The sequence below is a fragment of the Benincasa hispida genome, chromosome 12, assembly GCF_009727055.1.
Source record: "Benincasa hispida cultivar B227 chromosome 12, ASM972705v1, whole genome shotgun sequence".
Classification (NCBI taxonomy): Eukaryota; Viridiplantae; Streptophyta; class Magnoliopsida; order Cucurbitales; family Cucurbitaceae; genus Benincasa; species Benincasa hispida.
In genome coordinates, this window is record NC_052360.1 from 79973950 (window position 1) to 79997878 (window position 23929).

The 23929-nt window shown below is 35.3% G+C and overlaps 2 protein-coding genes across 4 annotated transcripts; both read left to right on the forward strand.

The window, feature by feature from the left end:
• The first annotated feature begins 1192 nt into the window (after window positions 1-1192).
• LOC120067994 (RNA polymerase sigma factor sigB) lies at window positions 1193-6372 on the forward strand. 2 transcript variants are annotated; one of them, XM_039019653.1, is made up of 6 exons: window positions 1193-1686; window positions 3516-4285; window positions 4911-5141; window positions 5247-5387; window positions 5569-5765; window positions 5859-6048. In XM_039019653.1, the coding sequence occupies exons 1-6, from the start codon at window positions 1566-1568 to the stop codon at window positions 5902-5904; spliced, it is 1506 nt and encodes a 501-aa protein (XP_038875581.1). In that variant the 5' UTR covers window positions 1193-1565; the 3' UTR covers window positions 5905-6048. The 2 variants fall into 2 exon arrangements, with proteins under 2 accessions (XP_038875581.1, XP_038875580.1); XM_039019652.1 differs by having other exon boundaries at window positions 1195-1686; window positions 5569-5769; window positions 5859-6372.
• A 4391-nt stretch (window positions 6373-10763) lies between these two features.
• Window positions 10764-22129, forward strand: LOC120067068 (chromo domain-containing protein LHP1). Of its 2 annotated transcripts, none has more exons than XM_039018450.1 (7): window positions 10764-11451; window positions 11621-11646; window positions 11739-11825; window positions 11943-12737; window positions 20980-21040; window positions 21142-21207; window positions 21348-22129. In XM_039018450.1, the coding sequence occupies exons 1-6, from the start codon at window positions 11110-11112 to the stop codon at window positions 21187-21189; spliced, it is 1359 nt and encodes a 452-aa protein (XP_038874378.1). In that variant the 5' UTR covers window positions 10764-11109; the 3' UTR covers window positions 21190-21207; window positions 21348-22129. The 2 variants fall into 2 exon arrangements, with proteins under 2 accessions (XP_038874378.1, XP_038874379.1); XM_039018451.1 differs by having other exon boundaries at window positions 21631-22129.
• The last annotated feature ends 1800 nt before the right edge of the window (window positions 22130-23929 follow it).

The following is a 23929-nucleotide window of genomic DNA, read 5'->3' on the forward strand; positions in this document are numbered from 1 at the left end:
TCTTACATTTCCCAAATATATAATATGAATATTATTTAATATTAATTTTTCATCGTATAGAATAATTTATCGAAGATGTACAACAATATTCAGTACAACACAACTTACCAGAATTGAGTTCAATGTGTGACCAAACATTGGTTAACGTAGAAAGTATTATTCAACAAATAAGATAACTCAATGTTGCTGACACTGATCAAAGACATATTCGTTGTGGACGACAATGACAACAAGGCGAAGCTAATTTAAAGGCACACGAAGACAACCCTTGTGGGGAAGCGCCAGAGGGGTCATCTTTAAACTTCATGTAAACTTCTATTTTTAAATTAAAGAACTAATTTCTCTTTTTTCTAAATAAGACTCTACCATATACATCAAATCTATATTTTATTTGTAGAGATGTACTACTTAGTCAAGTAAAAATTTATTTTTAATATGAGTGCAGACTAATTATGTTTTCATTGCAGATTAAATGTATAATTAAATTTAGTAACGAAGAAATTTGTTAGTTAAAAATTAAAAAAAGGTCAAATCGTGTATCAGGTTCACAATTATTCTTCCTANCAACAAATAAGATAACTCAATGTTGCTGACACTGATCAAAGACATATTCGTTGTGGACGACAATGACAACAAGGCGAAGCTAATTTAAAGGCACACGAAGACAACCCTTGTGGGGAAGCGCCAGAGGGGTCATCTTTAAACTTCATGTAAACTTCTATTTTTAAATTAAAGAACTAATTTCTCTTTTTTCTAAATAAGACTCTACCATATACATCAAATCTATATTTTATTTGTAGAGATGTACTACTTAGTCAAGTAAAAATTTATTTTTAATATGAGTGCAGACTCCTAAAGTTTTAATTTTAGTTTAAATGTACAATTAAAAAAAAAAAGTCAATGTACTTTTTAAAAAAAAAAAAAAAAAAAGCAAATCGTGTATCAGGTTCACAATTATTCTTCCTAAAAACTATCCTATTTTTTTTCAATACTTTCCATTCCCCCTATTTTTTAAAATTCTTTCCCATCTACACAATTTTTATCATTAGTTTGAAAAACTACTATATCGTTGAACTTTATCCACTAAGAAAAATAGTGAGAAAATGATTTTCATCGAGCAAAGATGGTGTAAAATTCCCTTTTTGAATAAGGAGAGTGAGTCTCTCTCTTCTCCTTTGGGTGTGATAAATAAGTTGGAGAGAGGCGGAGTGGCACTCTCTTTGAAAGTCTTATCCATTGTTCTATCAACAAAGCCTCCAAATGCCAATTTACCAACACAAGTTTTCCTCTCCACTCCTCTTCTCTCAACCCACTCTCCATCGCTCCTCCTCCTCCTCCTTCTTCTTCTTCACCAATCAGCTCAATTCCCCATCTCTGAAACCCTTCCTCAATCTTCATTTTTCAAGCTCCCAATGAAACCCTTTTCTTATGCACCACATTTCCCCCTCTTCCCCTTCTGGGCTTCCCACGAACTTCAATTTTGAATGCCTTCATTAATGTCCGCCATAGTTGCAGAGTAGCAGAAACCCAGTTGTAGAACGAAGAAGAAGAACATCAACAGGGCGATGTCGTGTTTACTTCCTCAATTCAAGTGCCATCCTGAAACATTCTCAATCCAATTCAAGACTGCGGCTAATTATGCTCCTCACCATCATACCTTTCTTCCCACTGCCAATTCCAGTTACAGTGAGTGTTTTCCTCTCTCATTCTCTCCTTTTTGACCTTTTGTCTTATGTTGTTCAAATGGGGTTTTGGTGTTTGGATCACTTAATCGTCAAGCTGGGTAAAATGGCTTGTGACTAGTTGCTAAGTTCAACCATATGTTTAAGTTTTTGAGTTTGATTGCTTGAATTGCTGTCCTGAGATTCTTTGTTTTTGGTGGCGTAAGAATTTACAAATGTGGTTGTTAGGCATCTAAGTTATGGTTTGCAGTGAAGCATTGCCCAAATGGGGCTGATATCGAGGTTGTTATTGTGTTTGATGATGATTGAAACTTAAATTTCCCTTTTCAAATAATATTGCGTAAGTCTTAAGTGGCAGAATGTTCTTCTTGCTATTGAAATACTAGGTTGTGTTATGGTGCCCAATGGAATGATTGGGAAATATGTCCAATCCAATTTTCAGAGAAAAGAATTATAGTAAATAATAACAATAATACTATAATAACCCTAAGGCAATATAATGATGGAAGTAGTTTATTAAACCATTAACCAGTCATTCAATTATTTTATACTTTACCCAAGTTATCATTGGTTTTGAGTTCAACAACACGTGGGGTGGAGTGGTGAGATTTAAACATTTGATCTCTTGGTCGAAAGTATATGTCTTAACCAGTTCAATATAACACCCTAATTATCATTTATGATTTATATAACAGTAGTTGAACAGAATTGTTAGAAAGGTGTAGCTCTGTCAGTGACAGATCAAATATAGTCACACACAAGGTATCCAACAATGCATAACAAAAGGGGATCCAGACCAACTTTGGAACTCCTGAAGACCAATCATAGGCCTCCTTTCTTCTCTTTAAAAATTTAGGCCCTCTTTGATACCATTTCGTTTTTTGTTTTTGGTTTTTGAAAATGAAGCCTATTTCCTCCTTGCATCTTTCCTAAGTACAACAGTTGAATTCTTAACTAAATTCCAAAAACAAAAATAAGTTTTTAAAAGCTATTTTTTTTTTAGTTTTCAAAATTTGGCTTGTTTTTTAAACCAATGGTAAAAAGTAGATAACAAAGGAAGAATTTTGGTGGTGGAAGTAGTGTCTATATGCTTAATTTTAAAAAACAAAAAACCAAAAACCAAATGGTTAACAAATGGGGCCTTAGTTTCTTGTTTCTACATTAGTCTTGAGTTGGTATATATATTATTTTTAGATGACATAATATTAAATTTGCATTCATCCATAAGCTTAAGCTTTTGGGTCAATTGGTGATTTAAGATGGTATGGTGGTCCAAGGAGGTCCTGTATTCAAACTCTTGCAATGTTATTTCCTCCCTAGTTGATAATGATTTCCACTTGTTGGACCTTCTTCATATTTCAAGTCCACAAGTGAGGGAGAGTGTTAAGATGATACAATATTAAATTTGCCTTCATCTATAAACTTAATCTTTTGGGTTAATTGGTAATTTAACAATTATCTACCGTGGTAAGTAGAATGGAGAAGGAAAATCTCAAGTATATGAAATTTGGAACTATTTTTTTGCTCCAGATGGTGACAGAGCAAGAAGCGAAGTTTTCTGTGTCAATTTCTAATTTTATGCGAAACACTCTTGAAACAACTGATTTCTCATTGGGGTTTTTTGTCTGTATGGTTAATTTTCTAGTGGATGGAAGTATATTGACGATTCATTATTACCAAGGACTGTTTGGATTGTCTTTTTAGTGCTTAAAAACCCTTTTTTAATCACTTGGAAGGCAATCGAAACAGGCCCAAATGTATAACAAGACAGGGTGAATATTGCCCATAATTTTTTATTGAAAATTTTTTCTTATAAAATTTTGAATCATGCAGCTAAAGTGAGAGATCCTCATAGTTTAAGGACACAATGTATCTTGTCTGCGGCATCACCACCAACATCGACTGGAACAGCTACAACACTCAATGTGGATCGACTTATGTTACCTCCTTTTGATACTAACACCGACTCAGTCTCTGTGGAAAGACTAAGATCATATTTAGGTGCAGTTGAATCGAGTCTAGCCTCAACACTTCTTACCAGTGAGGAGGCTACAATAGCAGCTGCCGCAGCTGAAGCTGTTGCTCTTGCAAAAGCAGCTGTTAAGGTTGCAAGGGATGCAGCTCTTCTGGCTAACAATAGCAACTCTTCCAGAGCAGGAGAAAAATCTCGATCTTCTCCCAGACCTGATGCTTTACATTTCAAATGGGCTCAATTTATGGAATCAGAAAGGGCTGATATAATAGGAGAACCAGTTGGAGTTAATAATCGCCCCATGGAAACCGATGCTTTGCAACCCAGCACAACAAAATCTGATGATATGGAGCCAACATCCGAAGAACTTGAACTTTTACAGGACGAACTCTCCGAGAGTATAACTGTAAGGTCAAAGCGTCAAACGGAAAGGAAAGCCAGAAGAACTAGAGCAGCAGAGAAAACTGCTACTAGTGTAGTGTCATTGAAGTCCGGTTCTAGCAGCCGGAAGAAGCGTAATTCTTTACAAGAAGTGGACTACTCTGACCCATTGCGTTATTTAAGAGCAACTACTAGCACTTCTAGACTTCTTACTGCAGCTGAAGAACTTGAACTGTCAGAAGGAATTCAGGTTCGATTTTCAGTCATTTAACTATTTCCTACAATCATGTCTTTTTCTAACAGGATCAAAGACCACATTGCACTTAGAAAGTTAACATTAACATTGAACTCAATTGTGCAGTTGATACTAAATCTGGATTTGTTTGTTTGTAACCAAGAAACATCATTTCAAATAACTTCCATAATCCATCTCAATTGGATAAAATTTTCAAGATAAATTGGGAATAGAAAAGGTGAAGCAAGTAAAGTGGATATACTCAATCCGTAGAAAATGAATTTAGCTTTGCCCTATTTTCTGTAAAACCTAGCAGTTCTCTTCAATTTCGAGGAAGATATGCAGACAAACCTGAGTGAAAAGGCCCGGCTGTGGCAGTAATAGTTTAAGGTTACTGATCGTACTTTTATGTTCGTTAAAACTTCAAATAAATTGTCTGATCCAGATCCAGCTTCTAAATAGAATCTAATTGTAGTTTCCTTTCTTGAATTTAATTCTCTAATGGATTGCATAAAATTGATCAACGTCAATGGCGCTTTAGATGGCCATTTTGGGTTAATTTTAATATCCTGATTTATTCCTTATATTCCATGTTTTTCGTTTGATTACTGACATTTGTTCCAACTATTTCCTAATCCAGGACTTACTGAAACTGGAACGGCTCCAGGAGGAGCTTGCAGACCGGTATGGGAATGAGCCAACCTTTGCACAATGGGCAGCTGCTGCTGGAGTCAATCAGAGGACACTGAGGAAGCGTCTAAATTATGGTACTCTTTGTAAAGACAAAATGATAAAAAGCAATATTCGTCTTGTCATATCGATTGCGAAAAATTATCAGGGAGCTGGAATGAATCTCCAAGATCTAGTTCAGGTACTTTTGCATTGTTGCTCGCCAGCCAAAATACTTATGAATGGAAACTGAAATTATGTCTAGTTTTAATTTTGAATTACTCATTGCTTGTGTTGTAATGTGCAGGAAGGGTGTCGAGGTCTTGTACGGGGTGCAGAGAAGTTTGATGCTTCAAAAGGCTTCAAGTTTTCAACCTATGCTCATTGGTGGATAAAGCAGGCGGTTCGGAAGTCTCTTTCTGATCAGTCCAGGACTATTCGCTTGCCTGTATGTTTCTTTTTGCCAGCATTTTTTTAGTAAAAGGCAATAAAATGCTTTGTCAAATTCATTATAGAACAACACAAAAGAGAGAGAGAAATATAACCTATGGAAAGTACCAATGAACTTGCTAATTGAAGAGATTTCATTACTCACACTTCTCCAATAATCAACGTTGATGGATGGGCAGTTTCACATGGTGGAAGCAACTTATAGGGTGAAGGAGGCTAGAAAGCAATTATATAGTGAAAATGGAAGACATCCTGATGACGAAGAAATCGCTGAAGCAGCCGGGCTGTCGATGAAGAGGCTTGCTGCAGTACTAATGACTCCAAAAGCACCCAGATCCTTGGAGCAGAAAATTGGAATTAACCAAAATCTCAAACCGTCGGTTTGTCTTATTGCTACTCAGTTTCTTTTCCCGTTTCTCACTGCAATATCACCATCTTTGACCTATTTGATTCTGATGCTCTTTTCCAGGAAGTCATTTCCGACCCCGAAGCGGAAACTGCTGAAGATATGTTGATAAAACAATTCATGAAGCAGGATCTCGAAAAGGTACTCGACTCCCTTAACCCGAGAGAGAGACAAGTAATTAGATGGAGATTTGGGATGGAAGATGGAAGGATGAAAACATTGCAAGAAATAGGAGAAATAATGGGTGTAAGTAGGGAAAGAATTAGACAAATTGAATCATGTGCATTCAGAAAACTCAAAAACAAGAAGAGAACTAAACATTTGCAGCAGTATCTGATATCAGGATGAGTCTCCTTCAGATCCAAGAGTTAGATTCTTCCAAGAATATTTATTATCTGATATGAGGCTTAAAGAAGGCTTGTTCTTTCTTTCTTTTCTTTTCCTTTTTTCTGTAACATATATTATTATGCATCTTTCTCATTTCAGGATAGAGTAGTATCTCATTGTTTACAGAATAATAGGTACTTCTGTTCATACATATTCAATTTTAAATCAAGAAATTTATCTTAATTAATGATTCTGGCCTGTGACATATATTGTTAGTGCTGTGTTAAAATTTCTAGATTCTGTTGCCCAATTCTTGAATCCTCATTACTGGAAATCTGAAACTTATTCAAATAATTGGGTGTTTATGTGTGTATTTGCAAAGGCAGCTTTGCACTCCCTTTCTTTGGCTAAATTATCAATTAGTATTTGGTTCCATTTGATAATCATTTAGTAAAAATATTTAGCTTATAAACATTATTTCCAACAAAGTTTATTTGTTTTTTATATCTATTTTCAAGGATGTGTTTAAAACAAAAATGGAGTTTTGAAAAAAAAAAAAAAGTAATTTTAAAAAACTTATTTGTGTTGTTGAAATTTGGCAACAAATTTAAATGGTTTTTTAAGAAATATGAAAACTATTCAAAAGAAATTTAGATAAAATACACAATTTTTAAAATTAAATGATTATTGAATGGAACATTTGTACTTTCTTTGAACTTTAGATTATGATTTTGTTTAGGTCAATCCACTAAGATTATCTATAAGACATTGTTGTAGCGAGTTCATTCCTCTCCCTCTCTAATAATAATAATAATAATAATCATCATCATATATGGAGTTGATCTTCGAAAATATAATTGCCAAAGTAAGCTTATTCTATGATAATTAACATTGACCTTTCACTTTAAAAGTTAAAGGTTCGATCTCTTATCCTCACAATTTTTGTACTAAAAAAATCGAAAACATAATTGAAACCTTTAAAGTCAAAAGCAAATATATAACTACAAATACATAATAAATATTTATAGATTTCACGTCTAATTTAGTTGAATTTTGGGACTATTATAATCTGCTTCTTGAATTATTGTAAACCAACCAATTGGATTCATATTTTACCCGATCTTCACTTTTTAACCTGAAACCAATAATCGAGAGAACCTTTAATACTACAAATAGGATAGTAAGTAAAAAATAAAATTTACAATTTAACCCAAGCTTCAAACAGTTTATCACAAAAGTTTAATTCAAGTCTCATTTTGGATAATTTTATTTCTCAGGCCAATATAAAAAGCAAAATATCAATAAAATGTTGAGATGAATGGACATTCTTAAAAGGAATAATAAATAAAACAAAAAACTATTAATTTTATGAGCAGTTATAATATACAAGAGCATAAAAAAAATTACATGATTTGGTTAGGCAAATGCAAAAATCACATGACACATTGTGATTGCTCACACAATCCCTACAATATCATCAACAACTTGTGCTTGTGCATGCATGTCTATATATATATATATATTAGTTCAACAATATGTTAGCACGAGAGTTAAAATCTCTAACTTTTTAAACAAAAATATAGGTCGGTTGAAATATGCTAATTATGTTACATCAAGTTTATATTACTCTCAATTCATTAAATAATACAGCGATCACATAATCAAGTATATAAGATATGGTTGTGTTTTTTTTGTTATTCTTATATGTGGTTTTCCCCCCTTAAATTTGGTCCTTTGATACGTGTATATAAATCATATATATAAGTGATGATTTGGCATACAACTTTCAACTATAATTTTCTTACTATAATCTACTTTTAAGTACACAAAGTTACCTTTTAATAACTTCGAGATTTTATATTGTTCTCTTAAAGGTTTACAAGTTAAAACTCTTGATTTGAATAAATCTTTTTTTCAAAAAATCGGATATATCTTTTAAACTTTCAATGTCACAATCATCTAGTCTTTGTACTTCAAGAAGTTTTTAATAGGTCCCTCATACTTCAAGAAATCGTTCAAAAAAATTATGTTACAATCTAACTTTGGATGGGTTAGATTAATGATAGAAACATATTAAATATAGTATTGAAAGTTTAAAAATCTATTAGAAATTAAAATATCACAAATAAATAGACGCGTTGAAATATTTTTTTAATAAAAAAAATAAAAGAATAGTGATTCGAGATGATAGACATATTGAGAATGAAGACTATAGGTATAAAAACGAGTGAGAGAGAAGATTATATATAGGTCTCTAATATGTTCAAATTCGCCACAATCTTAAAAACTTGTATTATAAAAAAAATTAGTTAAACTATTACCATCGAGTGCTTGAACCATCCATCTTTATTGAAAATTGATGTCTTTTTTCCAATTACATAACAAAACTCTTTGTTTTTTAAAAATAAAATAAACAAATAAACAAAAACACTCGATTTGGGGTAATGGAATATATATCAAACACAAATAGGCCGTTTGGTTGGAGGGAAAAGAAGGTGGGAATAGGAATGGGTTTACAAAGCCCATGTTTGGTTGGTGGGATTTATTTATTTATCTTGGAAAAGGCAATTCCTAGGCATCTTTTATCCACACAAATAAAAGAATTGTATACCCATTGAGAAGTGTGAGTTTTCATTTCTTCTTCCACTTCCTACTACGATTTTCCTTCCTTCCTTCCAGTCATGAAATCGTATAGCATTTTGTTACTCAGCGATCGTGTAGCATTTGGTAAGCCATCGTATAGCATTTGATAGGCAATCGTATAACATTTGGTAGGCGATCGTATAGCATTTTGTTACTCAGCGATCGTGTAGCATTTGGCAAGCGATCGTATAGCATTGGGTAGGTAATTATATAATATTTTGTTACTTAGTAATCGTGTAGCAGAGCTAAGCGATCGTGTAGCCGAGTTCAGCGATCGTGTAGCATTTGGTAAGCGATCGTATAACATTGGGTAGGTGATCGTATAGCATTGGGTAGACGATCGTATAGTATTTTGTTACTCAGCAATCATGTAGTAGAGCTAAGCGATCGTGTAGCCGACTCAGCGATCGTGTAGCATTTGGTAAGCGATCGTATAGCATTTGGTAGGCTATCGTATAGCATTTGGTAGGTGATCACATAGCATTTTGTTACTCAGCGATCGTGTAGATAATTTAAGCAATCGTATAGTATTTTGTAAACGATCGTGTAGTGGAGCTCAACGATCGTATAGATATACAAAATAAAAAAACCACATACACACATAAAAAAGGGAACGTAAAGATAGAGAAGATCGACACACCGATATACGTGGTTCACTAACAGTGTGTTAGCTACGTCCACCGGCAAAGGGAGAACAGTATTATTAGAGAGAATGTTTTCAGAAAATTACATCATAACGACAGTGCACTACCCTAAACGCTAGTGTCATAATCGAAAAATAACTACAAATAAATAAATATACTGAATACGAATCCCGTACTTGGTTGTTCGAAGCGCCAACAAACAGATTCAAGGCATTTCAACAAATGTTTGATAGGGACAAGATCCTCAAACTATCTTTGGTATGATATTGTCCATTTTGGGCATAAACCCTCATGGACTTGTTTTCGCAATCTCAATTTTTTTTTTTTTTTTTTTTTTAATTTCCACATACTATTCCCACACAAACTATTCCCAAACATTGTTTTCTCATGCACAACCAAACATAGTCATCCTTGATTACCAATAATTTTATTCCCAGACATATAATTCCCAGACATCCTTAATTCCTGGGCATTGAGAAAACCTCAATCCAAACAACCACAAAGTTCATTTGGAAAATAGTAAGAACTATTCTCCTCAAGTTTTTTTATCTTTCAAAATTAGCATATTTTTCAAAATTTTATTATGATACTTTTTCTTGGTTCATTTCACCCGACATCGATTACCAAGATTTACATAAAAAATTATTATTTTTTTCTAAGTTATCGATTATTTTGGTGAAATCTCGGGTAGTTAACACTAAAATTCTATCAATTTTTCTAAATATTTTGTAATCTTTTCAAAATTTATATCAAATTTTCAACCCAAACATAAAAAATTTGTGAGATATAAATAAACTCAGTGTATCTCGTGCAAAATTAACATAAGATTCCGTATATTTGGGTTTTTCCAGTGAAATTTTGGACAAATTAACACCAAGATTTTTTATATTTTCCAAAACCTTATTTTTCTATTTGCAAAATTTGATCTAACCTTATTTTTTTATTTACAAAATTTAAAAGCACAATGCAGTTCATATCTATTTGAAAAATCATAATTGATAAATCCATTTGAAAATTTGGAAATTCGTATAAACTGTGGAACAAAATTTAAGGTAAAGATCTGAAAATTTTGATATAAATTTGGTAAAAATAATTGAATTTGAAAAAAATTTAAAAAGATATAAGATTTGAAAATATCATATAATATTTGAAAAAATTGAAAAGAATGCTAGTATTAATACTATCCAAATTTCACCGAGAGTTAAAAAAAAATGTGTTAGTTTTGAAAAGTTGATAATGTTATTTGTGACCTTTCTCAGTCATTTACTTGAAAAGTATCAAACCAATTCTCCCATTTTCACCTCATTTTCATCTAAGGAGAGAACATTCCAAAAGAAGAATCATTTGGAAAAAAAAAGAAAAGTAATTTCCCTTTTCAATTCTCACGCTATATCATCTAGAATTTGCTCCACCAAGAACATCAAACAAAAAGGATATCACGCCTTCAATCCCAAGAAGGAAAGACCGGAAATTTTGAAAGAAAGAAAGAAACCCATATTTGATTTTGGCAGAAAAATATGGAAAATCAACATATGATTCATGTAGAAAAGGGTAAAGTTTAATAAAAGCGGCAGCTCAGTCTCTTCAGTCTCTCAGTCTCAGTTCCCTTTTGTAGTGACATTTGTCTTCGTTTTGGAAAAGAAATTCCGAGAGTATGTGTACAGAGAGAGAGAGAAGAAATATAGAAAGAGGGTTTTAGGATGAAAATCAAAGGTGGAGGGAGGAAGAAAAGTGCGAGCGCTTCAATGGAGGTTGTAGTTGGTTCAGCTCAGGACGCCATGGATGGTGGTGAAGTTCATGGAGGCGACTCGGATTACGCTAATGTCAATACCAACAACAACCCCATTAATGTCTCTGAGCCTTCGACTTCCCATTTGTTAGAGACCGATCAAGACCAAAACCTAGAAGAGCCTGACGATGATGGCGAAGGGGATGAAGAAGATGAACAGGATGGAGATGACGCTGCTTTTGCTGCTCAGAGAACCAATCTCGATGATGGGTTCTATGAAATTGAAGCTATTCGTCGAAGAAGGGTTCGCAAGGTATTCAATTTTCCTTCTGCTTTGGTCTTCTGCTTTCTTTGTTTATAGTTTAGCTTTTTTACACTTTGGATTATGAGAATGATAGGGTTATGAATGCTTGTACATTTACTGATTTTGGGAATTTTTTATTGTGTTGCTTTGCTATGGGAATAATTGATTGGAAAAACAGGGTCAGCTTCAGTACTTGATCAAATGGTAAGTGTCTTCCTCTGTTGTTTGTTTACCTTGGTTTATTAGAGCTTGACTGTGATAACTCAGATTACTAACCAAACCGAGATTTTATGAAGGCGTGGCTGGCCGGAGACGGCTAATACTTGGGAGCCCTTGGAGAATCTCCATACGTGCTCCGATTTCATCGAGGCATTTGAACAGAGGTATTCTCTTCTATTTACTTCAGCATTAGTTTGTTGGTGGCTAGAGGAAGCATTCTTTGGCATGTTATGCTGATAAGTCTGATATAATGCTGTTGAACTTTGGTTTCCTTTTTGAAGTTTAATGATGGGAAAGCAACGGAAGCGGAAGCGAAAACATGGGGTTGTTCATACTCAAACCAAGAAGAGGCAGCACCAGCAGCGAGCCAGCTTTTCAACTTACAATGTCACAGATGTTGAAATCAGTGTTGTTGATCAACGTCTGCCATCTGCTCCTTTAAACATGTCTAGCTTGACTAATCCTTATGCTCATTCACAATCCCTTGTTTATAATCACGAAGGAGAAAAGAATGGAGATGTAACTACTATTGAAAGAGGCAAGCAAGCCGATATTGATAATATTGGCAGGAATGCTACTCAACGATCTGAATGGAAGAAAGATGAACATGAGTATGATCCCAAACTCAGTGAGCTTAAGACAACAGTATTAACGAACATAGCCATTGGCGATAAGCTTGCAATCAATTTTCAAGATGCCAGAACAACAGAGAACAACGGCTCTGCAGCTGGTCTTTATAAAGGTGGCTCTGTGGAACCAGTTACTGATAATCGGTGCACTGGGGCTAGGAGAAGGAAGTCTGGTTCGGTTAAAAGGTTTAGACAAGATTCAACATTATCTGATATGCCTATGTCTCAAAATGCAGAATTGACATTAGCTGTTGTAGAATCTGGTGTGAGAGTGGAACCAATAGGGGTTGAGAATTCTGGATATCATGGAGAAAGTTTAAGTCGCAATAACAGGACTGATGATGCCAGAAACGAAACAAGTATCATCAAGATTATTAAACCATTAGGCTATTCAGCATCTGTGTCAAACAACATTCAGGATGTGTTGGTAACTTTTGTGGCCATGAGGTATATCGGCTTTGTCTTACCTCTTCATTTATGTTAAATCTACTTCTCTGCATTTTTTCTAAGTGTGAATGTATGAGCCTATGAGGTTTAGGATGAACATAAGACTTCAGTCTTCATTTCATGCATTGCCAAGCATCTAGAACCTCATTTATTAAATAAATAAAATCGAATTGAGAAGTTTTGTTCTCCTTCAAAAGCAAAGGATAAGGGTCACAAGCATTTTGTTTTTGGCTAAACCCAACACATTGATTTGAGAAAATTTAAAGACCAATTCTGAAACTGATACTAAAAAAATCAAACCAAGGTCATCTTAGCATTTGTGTTTCCCCTTGAATTCGTGTAGTTTAAAATGGACATCCTCAAATTAAGAACACAGTTTTTTTCAATTCTGAGGGGTGTTTGGAATTGATTTAAAACAATTCAAAAGAATATTGTGATTCAGAATAGTGCTGCACCTGCAGGTGAATGCAGAGATTGGTTTCTGCTTTTGTATTTCTTGGAAAAAAAAGGATTCTTGGTTCCAGCCACCTAACTAGGCTATTAAAGCCACCAACCATTAGTTTCTTCTGCGACAAGGTTGAGGTCCCAAGTGTCCCCACCCACCCCCCCCCCCCTCAAATTCCTACTTCTTTATCACTGGTTTAAAGGTTTCTTGCATGTTATATATTTAAGTTTTGGACATGTTTTCTGAAGTCATGCATGACCTCTTAACCAGAAGATATACTTTCTTGTGTCTTGTTTCCTATATGTGGTGTGTGGATATTTGACTGGAAACTTAGTGTGGAAGTTGTACATTTTCAGATTTTACTAAAATGTTTTCTTTGGGTAACTAGGGTTTTGGGATGGCTCATGCCAATGCGCACCTTGAATAATCTCATCGGACAAACCACCTAAACCTACAAAATAGGTGTTAGGAAACTAAGGGGATGTTTGGCCCACCAACATGAGTTGAGTTGGTAAAATATATCAACTAAATGGTTAGCCCACCAACTTTAAATGTTGGTGGAGTTGAGTTGGTATATTTTACCAACTCACCCCAATTCTCCCTTCTTCCAATCTTCTCAACGGCTCCATTCATCGACCATCGTCGGCGACTACCATTGCCATACTCTAGAAACCAACTCCGACGACCAACTCAAGACTCCGACAACCATCTCCGATGACAATTCTGGTGATCAATTCCGACAACCACCTTCAGCAACCAACTTTGACGACCAATTCCGAGCTCCTATAACCACCTTCGACAACAAACTTCGGCGACCAACTCCGATGACCACCTTCCTACGACCAACACCAAGCTTCGACGACCACCTTCGCGCGACCAACTTTGACGACCAACTCCAATACCACCTTCATGCAACCAACTTGGGACTCCAACAATCGCCTCCGACTACAAACTCTGGCGAAAATCACTTTCGATAATCAACTTCAACAACCACCTTCGATTATTATAAGATTGATTGCTTCTTAACAATTCTACCACTATATAAGTAGAGGTATTGTTTGTGTCTACTTGGTAGGATTGACTAGCTTAACTATTTTAATTAACAATATTTTTTGTATGCATGAAATTGGCTCATTGTTGCCATGATTATCTATAGACACAAACAATACTCTACTTAAAAGTAAGGGGAGAAGTGTTGAATCGAAGTGTGGTGGTGTTTATTGATTGTGGTGCTACTCATAACTTCTTGGCTCAACATTTGGTAGAAGATTTGTAGTTAAAAGTCGATGATACGACACGTTATGGTGTGATTCTGGGATCGGGAATTGCAGTGAAAGGGGAAGGAGTTTGTAAGGGAGTCCAGTTGAAGTTAGTAGGGTTGACGATTGTTGATGAATTCTTGCCTTTGGAGCCAGGGGGATTGGACATGATATTGGGGATGCAGTGGCTTCATTCCTTAGGAGTGACAGAGATAGTTTGGAGAACTTTAACCATGAAGTTTGTACAAGATGATAAGAAGTTGTTCTGAAGGGTGATCCGAGCCTGGAAAAAATGCATGTTAGTTTGAGACGGATGATGAAAACCTAGGATGAAGGAAATCAGGGGTTTCCGGTAGAGTGTCGAGCACTAGAGAAGACAGAAACTCTAGAAGCCTTTTACGAAATTGATGACATTTTTAAATTGACTGATGCATTAACTGAAGTTATTTTGAAATACGACGATGTTTTTCAGGGGACTGCAGATTTACCTCTGCGAAGAGGGGTTGACCATCATATACATTTGAACCCTGGAGGTATTTCTGTGAATGTGAGGTTATATCGCTATGCACATCACCAGAAGGGTGAAATGGAAAAGTTGGTGGAAGAAATGTTAGCTTTAGGTGTTATTCAACCAAGTTCAAGTCTTTTTTCGAGCCCGATACACTTAGTGAAAAAGAAGGACGGGAGATGGAGATTTTGTGTTGATTACAAAGCTCTAAATAACGTGACTATTCCTGATAAGTTTCCCATACTTGTTATCGATCGACGAGTTGAATGGGGTTGTATGGTTTTCTAAGATAGAACCGAAGTCCGAATATCATCAAATTCGGATGAATCCAGCTGATGTGGAGAAAACTGCATTTCGTACACATGATGGGCATTATGAATTTTTGGTCCTGCTATTTGGTTTGACTAATGCGTCATCAACTTTCCAGGCATTGATGAATTAGGTATTTAAGCCTTATTTGAGGAAGTTTGTGTTGGATTTTTTTTTTTAAATGATAGTTTGATGTATATTAAAGACTTGGAGGAACATGGGAAGTATCTGGATTGTGTTCTAGCAATCTTGCGAGATAATGAGTTGTATGCTAACCGAAACAAATGTTAGTTTATGAGAGGAAAGATTGAGTACCTTCGGCATTTAATATCAGGCAAGGGAGTGGAAGCGGATCCGAGAAAAGTCCGAGCAATGCTTGAATGGCTAACGCCTACTTGTATTTGTGAGGTGAGAGGATTCTTGGGTTTAGCTGGATATTATAGGAGATTTTTGAAGAATTATGGAAGTGTAGCTGCTCCATTAACTCAATTGTTGAAAAAGAGTGCTTATGAGTGGTCCGCAACTGTTCAAGAAGCTTTTGACAAGCTCAAAAGTGCTATGATAACACTCCCTGTGCTTTCTTTACTAGATTTTAGCAAGCCTTTTGAGATAGAAACCGATGCTTCTAGTTTAGGTCTCGGAGTCAAAGCAATGTTAATGCAACAAAGAAGGCCTATTGCTTATTTTAGTCATACTTTTGTCCACCAAAGATCGAAGCAAGTCGGTTTATGAAAGAGAGTTGATGGTCGTTGTTATGGTGGTACAACAATGGAGACCATACTTGTTGGGACAGAAGTTTGTGGTTATAACTGATCAAACGCTCTTAAGTATTTGTTAGAGCAAAGAGTAGTACAACCACAACATCAGAAATTGCTGTCCAAGTTGCTTGGTTATGATTTTGGAGTGGTCTACCGGCCGAGAGTGGAAAACAAAGCTGCTGATGCTTTGTCTCAAAGACCAGAGGGTGTGGAGTTGGCCAATTTGTCCGTTCCTACACTGTTGGATGTGGAGGTGATCAAGGAGGAAGTGCGCAACGATTCAAATTTACAAGCTGCGGTGCAAAAGTTGTTCTCTGATAAGGCCAGTGTTACTAATTTCTCTTTACAACAAGGGATGTTGCAATTCAAGGGGAGGTTAGTGCTTTAAAAAACGTCTACGTTGTTGCCTACCATTTTGCATACATAGCATGATTCTGACTTTGGAGGGCATTCTGGTTTCCAGCGAACTTATAGAAGATTGACAGGGGAGTTATACTGGGAAGGGATGAAGAATGATGTGAAGAAGCATGTTGAGGAATGTCTTGTTTGTCAGAGGAATAAGGCATTGGCTGTATCTCCAGTTGGGTTGTTGTTGCCATTGGGTATTCTGGATGCCATTTGGGAAGATATATCCATGGACTTCATTGAGGTACTCCCTAAGTTATCGGGGTTTGATGTTATTTTTGTAGTGGTTGATTGTTTTTCTAAATACAACCATTTTATTTGGTTGAAGCACCCATATTCGGCTAAGGCAGTAGTAGACGTGTTTGTTAAGGAGGTTGTGCGGTTACATGGTTATCCCCAGTCTATTGTTTCTGGTCGGGATAAGGTCTTCCTGAGTAATTTTTGGCAAGAGTTGTTTTGGGCATCTGGAACTCAATTGAATCGAAGTTACAGCCTATCATCCACAATCGGATGGACTAACGAAGGTTGAAAATAAAAGTGTGGAGACCTACTTGCGCTACTTTTGTGGTGACTGTCCTAAGCAATGGTATTCTTGGTTGCATTGGGCTGAGTACTGGTACAATACCACGTTTCACATTTCCATTGGAGTTACTCCATTTCTATGGTCGACAACTTCCAACACACTATTATGGTGATCAGTCTACTTCCAATTCCAATTTGGATAAAAAACTGCGAGAAAGGGATGAGATGTTGTGGGTGCATGTTCAAGTCTCTTACAATATCGTTTAATTCTCGAAAAGGACTACAAAACAAAAGAAAATTTGTAAACACCGAACTACTTCTATTACTGCTGAAACGTAGTAACAATGGTAAGTGCAGGGTCGAACCACAGAGAAGCGAAGAATTAATTTCTTTTGAATTAAACTTGACTGTGGAAAAATAGTAAAAACGAGATTTTGGTTTTTGGTTGAAATTGAAACATGCAAGAAAAATAGATTGCAAGGGATAGATGAAACGGTAATTGGTTTATCTAGTTCTTGAATCAAGTGGCGATTCAATGTAATTTAAATCATCGTTTTTTGCCAATGAATCATGTCACTGAATTATGCACGCATAGCTACCCAATTGATGCGAATTAACTAATCTCTACAAAGGTTGATAATCAATTAATTCGAAACCAATCAAGCGTCTTAATTAATAATTAAGGCTGGAAAGATGGGCACCTACATGCTCCTAGATTCAATTGGGTCCTTAGCGGCCATAAAGAACTAGAAACACATGCATTAAGATTTAGGATTCAACTATGTTGATTAACGGTTAGGAAAAGCCATATTCAATTAACCAAATATTCTTCAAACCTAAATTAAACATGCAATTCAAAGATTCAAGGTTAGCCTATAAACCTAAACATACACGTTCAACATCCAAAATCAAAACTAAAAGCTATCCTAATGATACTGAAAATAAAGAGGGAAAGGAAGAAAATAAGGCCTCTCCTCGGCCTCCATCGAAATTCAACATACTCCCATTAATTTTCGGCATCTTCGTAACCTAAATCGGTAGAATTATATTTATAGAAAAAGGGACGGCGTTGCAACGCCTATGCAGAGCGTTGCAACGCTGTTGCGGCTGGTCTCGAGTGTTAGCACAGAAGTTCAATGCTAAGCTGACGCTCACTTGCGCGCGCGCGACACTGAGGGTGAGCATTGCAACGCTACCCATTCTGTCCTACAGCGTTGGACGAACGTCAGGCTAATGCAAATCATGAGCGTTGCGATGCTGAAGTAGGGGCATTTTGGTCTTTTTGACTCCTTTGAAGTCCAGATGTTCAAATCACCTCCAAATTGCTTCAAATGAACCTTGTTCAACTCCAAATTGCCAATTCTACCTCATGGTTGCTTGGTACTTACAAAAATAGGCAAATAAACACATAAAATCTAATAACGAGCCTGAATCTGTCTCTTATACACATCTAGATGTGTATAGAACGTCAGGCTAATGCAAATCATGAGCGTTGCGATGCTGAAGTAGGGGCATTTTGGTCTTTTTGACTCCTTTGAAGTCTAGATGTTCAAATCACCTCCCAAGTTGTGTTACCTAAAGGCAATCGAAGATTCCTAGTGGTCGACTCTTTTATGGCTTCTTCACCTTGAGCTCTATAAATATCGAAGGCCACCATCGATAAAGGAGTTCGCCATACATAGAAGATAGTTCATATACAAATAGATAGCCGTTATTGCTTCAAATGAACCTTGTTCAACTCCAAATTGCCAATTCTACCTCATGGTTGCTCGGTATCTACAAAAATAGGAAAATAAACATATAAAATTCAATAACTAGAAAGAATTAAGCTAGGAATAATAGCTCTTTTTGAGAGTTATCAGTGCTGAAGGAACATTTGTTTGTGGCTCAACCGTATGAAGAAATTTTCCAATAGGAAACGGCGAGAAGTAGAATTTTTTGTTGGTGATTTGGTTTACTTGAAGCTTCGTCTTTATCATCAAACTTCTGTGGCATTGCGTAGGAATGAAAAATTGTCCCCCAAGTACTTTGGGCCTTATTGCATTGAAGCGCGTAGGGACTGTGGCATATTGGTTGAAGTTGCCTGCTGGGGCAACTATTCATCCTGTGTTTCATGTTTCTCAATTGAAGAAAACATTAGGTCCTTAGCGGCCATAAAGAATTAGAAACACATGCATTAAGATTTAGGATTCAACTATGTCGATTAACTGTCAGGAAAAGCCATATTCAATTAACCAAATATTCTTCAAACTTAAATTAAACATGCAATGCAAAGATTCAAGGTTAGCCTATAAACCTAAACATACACATTCAACATCCAAAATCAAAACTAAAAACTTATCCTAATGATACTGAAAATAAAGAGGGAAAGGAAGAAAATAAGGCCTCTCCTCGGCCTCCATCGAAATTCAACATGCTCCCATTAATTTTCGGTAACTTCCTAACCTAAATCGGAAGAATTATATTTATAGAAAAAGGGACGGCGTTGCAACGCCTATGCAGAGCGTTGCAACGCTGTTGCGGCTGGTCTCGAGTGTCAGACACAGAAGTTCTACGCTAAGCTGACGTTCAATTGCGCGCGCGCGACACTAAGGGTGAGCATTGCAACACTACCCATTCTGTCCTACAGAGTTGGAGGAACGTCAAGCCAATGCAAATCATGAGCGTTGCGATGCTGAAGTAGGGGCATTTTGGTCTTTTTGACTCCTTTGAAGTCCAGATGTTCAAATCACCTCCAAATTGCTTCAAATGAACCTTGTTCAACTCCAAATTGCCAATTCTACCTCATGGTTGCTCGGTATCTACAAAAATAGGAAAATAAACACATAAAATTCAATAACTAGCAAGAATTAAGCTAGGAATAATAGCTCTTTTTGAGAGTTATCAGTGCTGAAGGAACATTTGTCTGTGGCTCAAAACCGTATGAAGAAATTTTCCAATAGGAAACAGCGGGAAGTAGAATTTTTTGTTGGTGATTTGGTTTACTTGAAGCTTCGTCCTTAACATCAAACTTCTGTGGCATTGCGTAGGAATGAAAAATTGTCCCCCGAGTACTTTGGGCCTTATTGCATTGAAGCGCGTAGGGACTGGCATATTGGTTGAAGTTGCCTGCTGGGGCAACTATTCATCCTGTGTTTCATGTTTCTCAATTGAAGAAAACATTAGGATTCCAGGAGGTACAACCCGATATTCCAAAGTTTTCAGATCGGATGGAGTGGATTACACAGCCAAAGGAGGTCTTTGCGTATCGCAAGAACCCTTTTACTGGGAGCTGGGAAGTCTGATTGGATGGGAAGGCCTGCCTCTGATTGAAGCTACATGGGAGATAATTGATGACTTTAAACAGCAATTCCCGGATTTTCACCTTGAGAACAAGGTGGTTTTAGAGGCGGGGAGTAATGTTAGGCGTATACTTATGTGAGGAAGAATAAGAAAGGGGAACGGAGTTGTGGGGACCAAGGGTTAGAATAGTTGAGGGGAGAATTAGTTGAAGGTGGGGGACCACGGGGTGGAGGGAATAGTTGATAGGTTTATATTGGTTGTTTAGCTTGAGGGGAGGGGAGTGGGAGTTTTAGTAAGAACCTGCTCGAGGGAGAGAGGTAGAGAAGGAACCAATCGCCTGTGGTCGAGTTCGAGAGTTCTGTCGTATATTGTACTTTTCTTTGAATAATAAGAATCGATACCTTTATAAGAATCGATACCTTTTAGATAAATCATGTGTTTTCTTTGAAGAAATAAAAACAAACATTTTTAAAATAAATTTTGAACTAAATGTTCATGCTAGTGTATATTCTAGACTCCGGTATGTGAAAATTGAAATGCATTTATCTGTGTCCGGAAACTGATTTGTGATACAATGGAAACTAAAAACATGAAAGTATCATTCCGTAGAAACATATGCACTCAAGATTGTTGTAGAGACAAGCCTGCCAGCTACCGGAGCCCTGTGTTTCTGACGTTTATGGATGAAAACGAATCTCGTGCCAGGCTCTTTGCATTCCGAAATGACATTCTTTCTTGGTTTTTTTTTTTTTAGGTCTGATGGAACAGAAGTGGTGGTTGATAACAAGTTCCTCAAGGCTAACAATCCCCTACTGGTAATTGGTTTTGTTCCTCGCTGTATTATGCTTTTGAGCTGCCTTAGACAATGCGCAATTGTTTTTCCTTCGATTCTAACTGTAGTGTTAACTAATATCAGTTGATCAACTTCTACGAGCAACATCTCCGCTATACTACCAGATCATAAACTGCATATCTATGAATGGTATGACTTATTGGGATCCCTGTTTTGTTAATTATTTACGTTTTTTAGTGCATTTGTACTGCCTCTTGGTGCTCAAGATCGAGCAGTAAGGAGTAGTTAAGCAAGGTCTGCTAATATTTAGCCGTCTTGTTCTACCTCAGGCTGTGCAGAACAGAGATTAGAAGTTAGAGGCTTAGAATTATGAAATTAATGTTTTGTAAGTAGCTGTCTCGGTCTAAGTTTTGTACATATTACATATTACCTCTCTGTGTTAATCTCCTTGCAATCAATCCACTTGTTTAGCAATGAATAGCATTGATTATAACCTTTGGAGGGTTCTCAGGAAGTCGATGCAATATATAGTATTTTTTTTTCTTCTGAAGTTTGAGAACAATATGATCGTATGTTTTCTTGAGGGTTCTCCATTCATTTTGGTGCTTCAAGGACATCAAATCGATTGCCATCTTCACTTGCGATGAAACTGTGCAACCATGGTGAATGTTAGGTTCAGGCTAGTATGGCATTTTCGATCTTCAATATTATGTCCTGCTTAGCGGTTTCTTCTTTCTTATCTGCCTCTCGACTCAGGCGCGGCAGTTTGAACTTTATGTTTGCAATCACCCATGTATGAAGCAACTGGCTGTTGCCATCCCTATTGAAGTCTTTTGCAATGTTTGTTTCTTTTTCTCACCCATATCTTGGATTACTTTTCTGGTTTGGTTTTTATTTAAAAACCAAGGACTAGTCAAGTGAATGTTCATTGTGGGGTTAAACTACATTGGCAAATGTAAGGCCAAAATGGTTGGTTTATAGAACAAAACATAGTTCAGAGCTATATGTTGTAGGGCTTTTTAAGCGTAAATTTGGAAGATGAGGATTAATGTCTATACATATGAGATGTTTGTTTTCAGAGTAAACGGAATGAAATTACAATTCCAGTGAAGCATACTATTATAGCTCTTCTAATGTTTACTTTGATATATATGTCTCATCTTCAGTTTTTGTCATCAATATCAAAGGTTGATGTGATGCTACATTGAATAATTTTTTAATAGAAGAATATAGTTAATGTTTGGATTGACTAGAGAAAAATGTTTTTCAAAAAAGTTCCTATTTAAACTCTTTTTCTAAATATTTCTAAAGCTATTTTGAATAGTTGTTAAATACTTCAATTTTTTTTTTCAAAATGATTTTTTTTAAAAAAAATTAAACACTTGAAAAGTTAAACGAAAACAAACTTTTTTCTTCAAAATTAAATTACAAGTTTTGTCCTCAAACTTTTATAAATTTTTCTCTATTTAATAACTATCTGAAGTTTCAATTTTGTATTTAATTGTTTAACCCTTCGAAAGGCTGTTATTTTTTGCTTTTCATCTGTTTCAAAGAGAATGTTGTCTTTTGAAATAACTCTTTTCATGGTTTGGTTGTGAGTTATAAAGTTCTATTTTAAAAAATGTGTCTAATACCTTAAATTATGTAAACAATAAAGTTTAATAGGTATTTGATATTTTTTTTAAAAAAAAAAATTACATATCTATTAGACACAAGTGCAAGTTTAAGAGCTTAATTCATGATAATTGATATGTATTCTTTCTTTTGAGATTTGAGATCTAATAATCTTTCATCCCCATAATTGTTGTATTAAAGAATGAATTTTATTTCTAATTAGTCAAATTTTGAACAATGTTCTATTTTGGTCCCTAAACTTTTTGAAATGTTTGTTTTAGTTTCTAAACTTTGAATATTGTTATATTTTGGTTCTTAAACTTTTAAAATTGTTTGTTTTACTCCATGAATTTTTTAGAAGTGTTTATTTTGGTTCCTACTATATATAATTTCTTTGACTCTTTAACAAAATGACGAAGTGATTTGTATTTTTTTTTATGACTAGACTATCAAATAAGTTAACTACATTGAAAATCTAGATTTTCAATTTTTGAATAAGGTGGCAAAGTAGGAGAATTTAAGACATTGTTAGTTCAAAATTTTGGTCCTTCAGTATTTTGGCATGTTGGTTGTTTGCATTTTATTTCATTTTCACCTTGCTCAATATATCTAGAACATAGTCATCCAAAAATACAAATTCTCTCACATTTCTATTGAAGAGTTAATATAATTTTAATAGTAGGGATAGAGTAAATACTTTTTAAAAGTGCAGGGATTAAATCTAACGTTTTTTAAAATTTAAAAATAAAAATAGAACAAGATTCAAGATTTCGAAATTAAAATAGGATTTAAACCATCAATTTTTAAAAATTTCAAAAATATCGATGACCTTTTAAACCTAAAATTAAAGTTCAAAGTTTGAAACCAAATAGATATATGGACCTTTAAGACACTTTTAAAAGTTAAAAGGATTAAATAAATTTAAACTCGAAAGTTGAATATTAAACTTGGAATTTCAGATATAATAATATTAACATTTTGGTGGAACAGTGTGATAGATTTTGATGTAGGAACACAAACAACCAATTTTTCTAGTCTTTTAACTTCAAACGATTTTGTATCAAAATAATATTTTTATTAAAAAAACGTTTGATATTATCTCATTGCTCCACAAAGTTAGTTAAATTATTTCTTCCTGAGAATTTTGTGAAAAAATGTCTCCTAAAAACATGATTTTGAGTAAATTGTTATCTCTTACATTAAATATCCAAATAGTTGACTTAAGATAGTATTTATCCCATTACTACCAAAAAATGCATCATTGAAAGATGTAAAACAATCCATGGAATCAAATCTA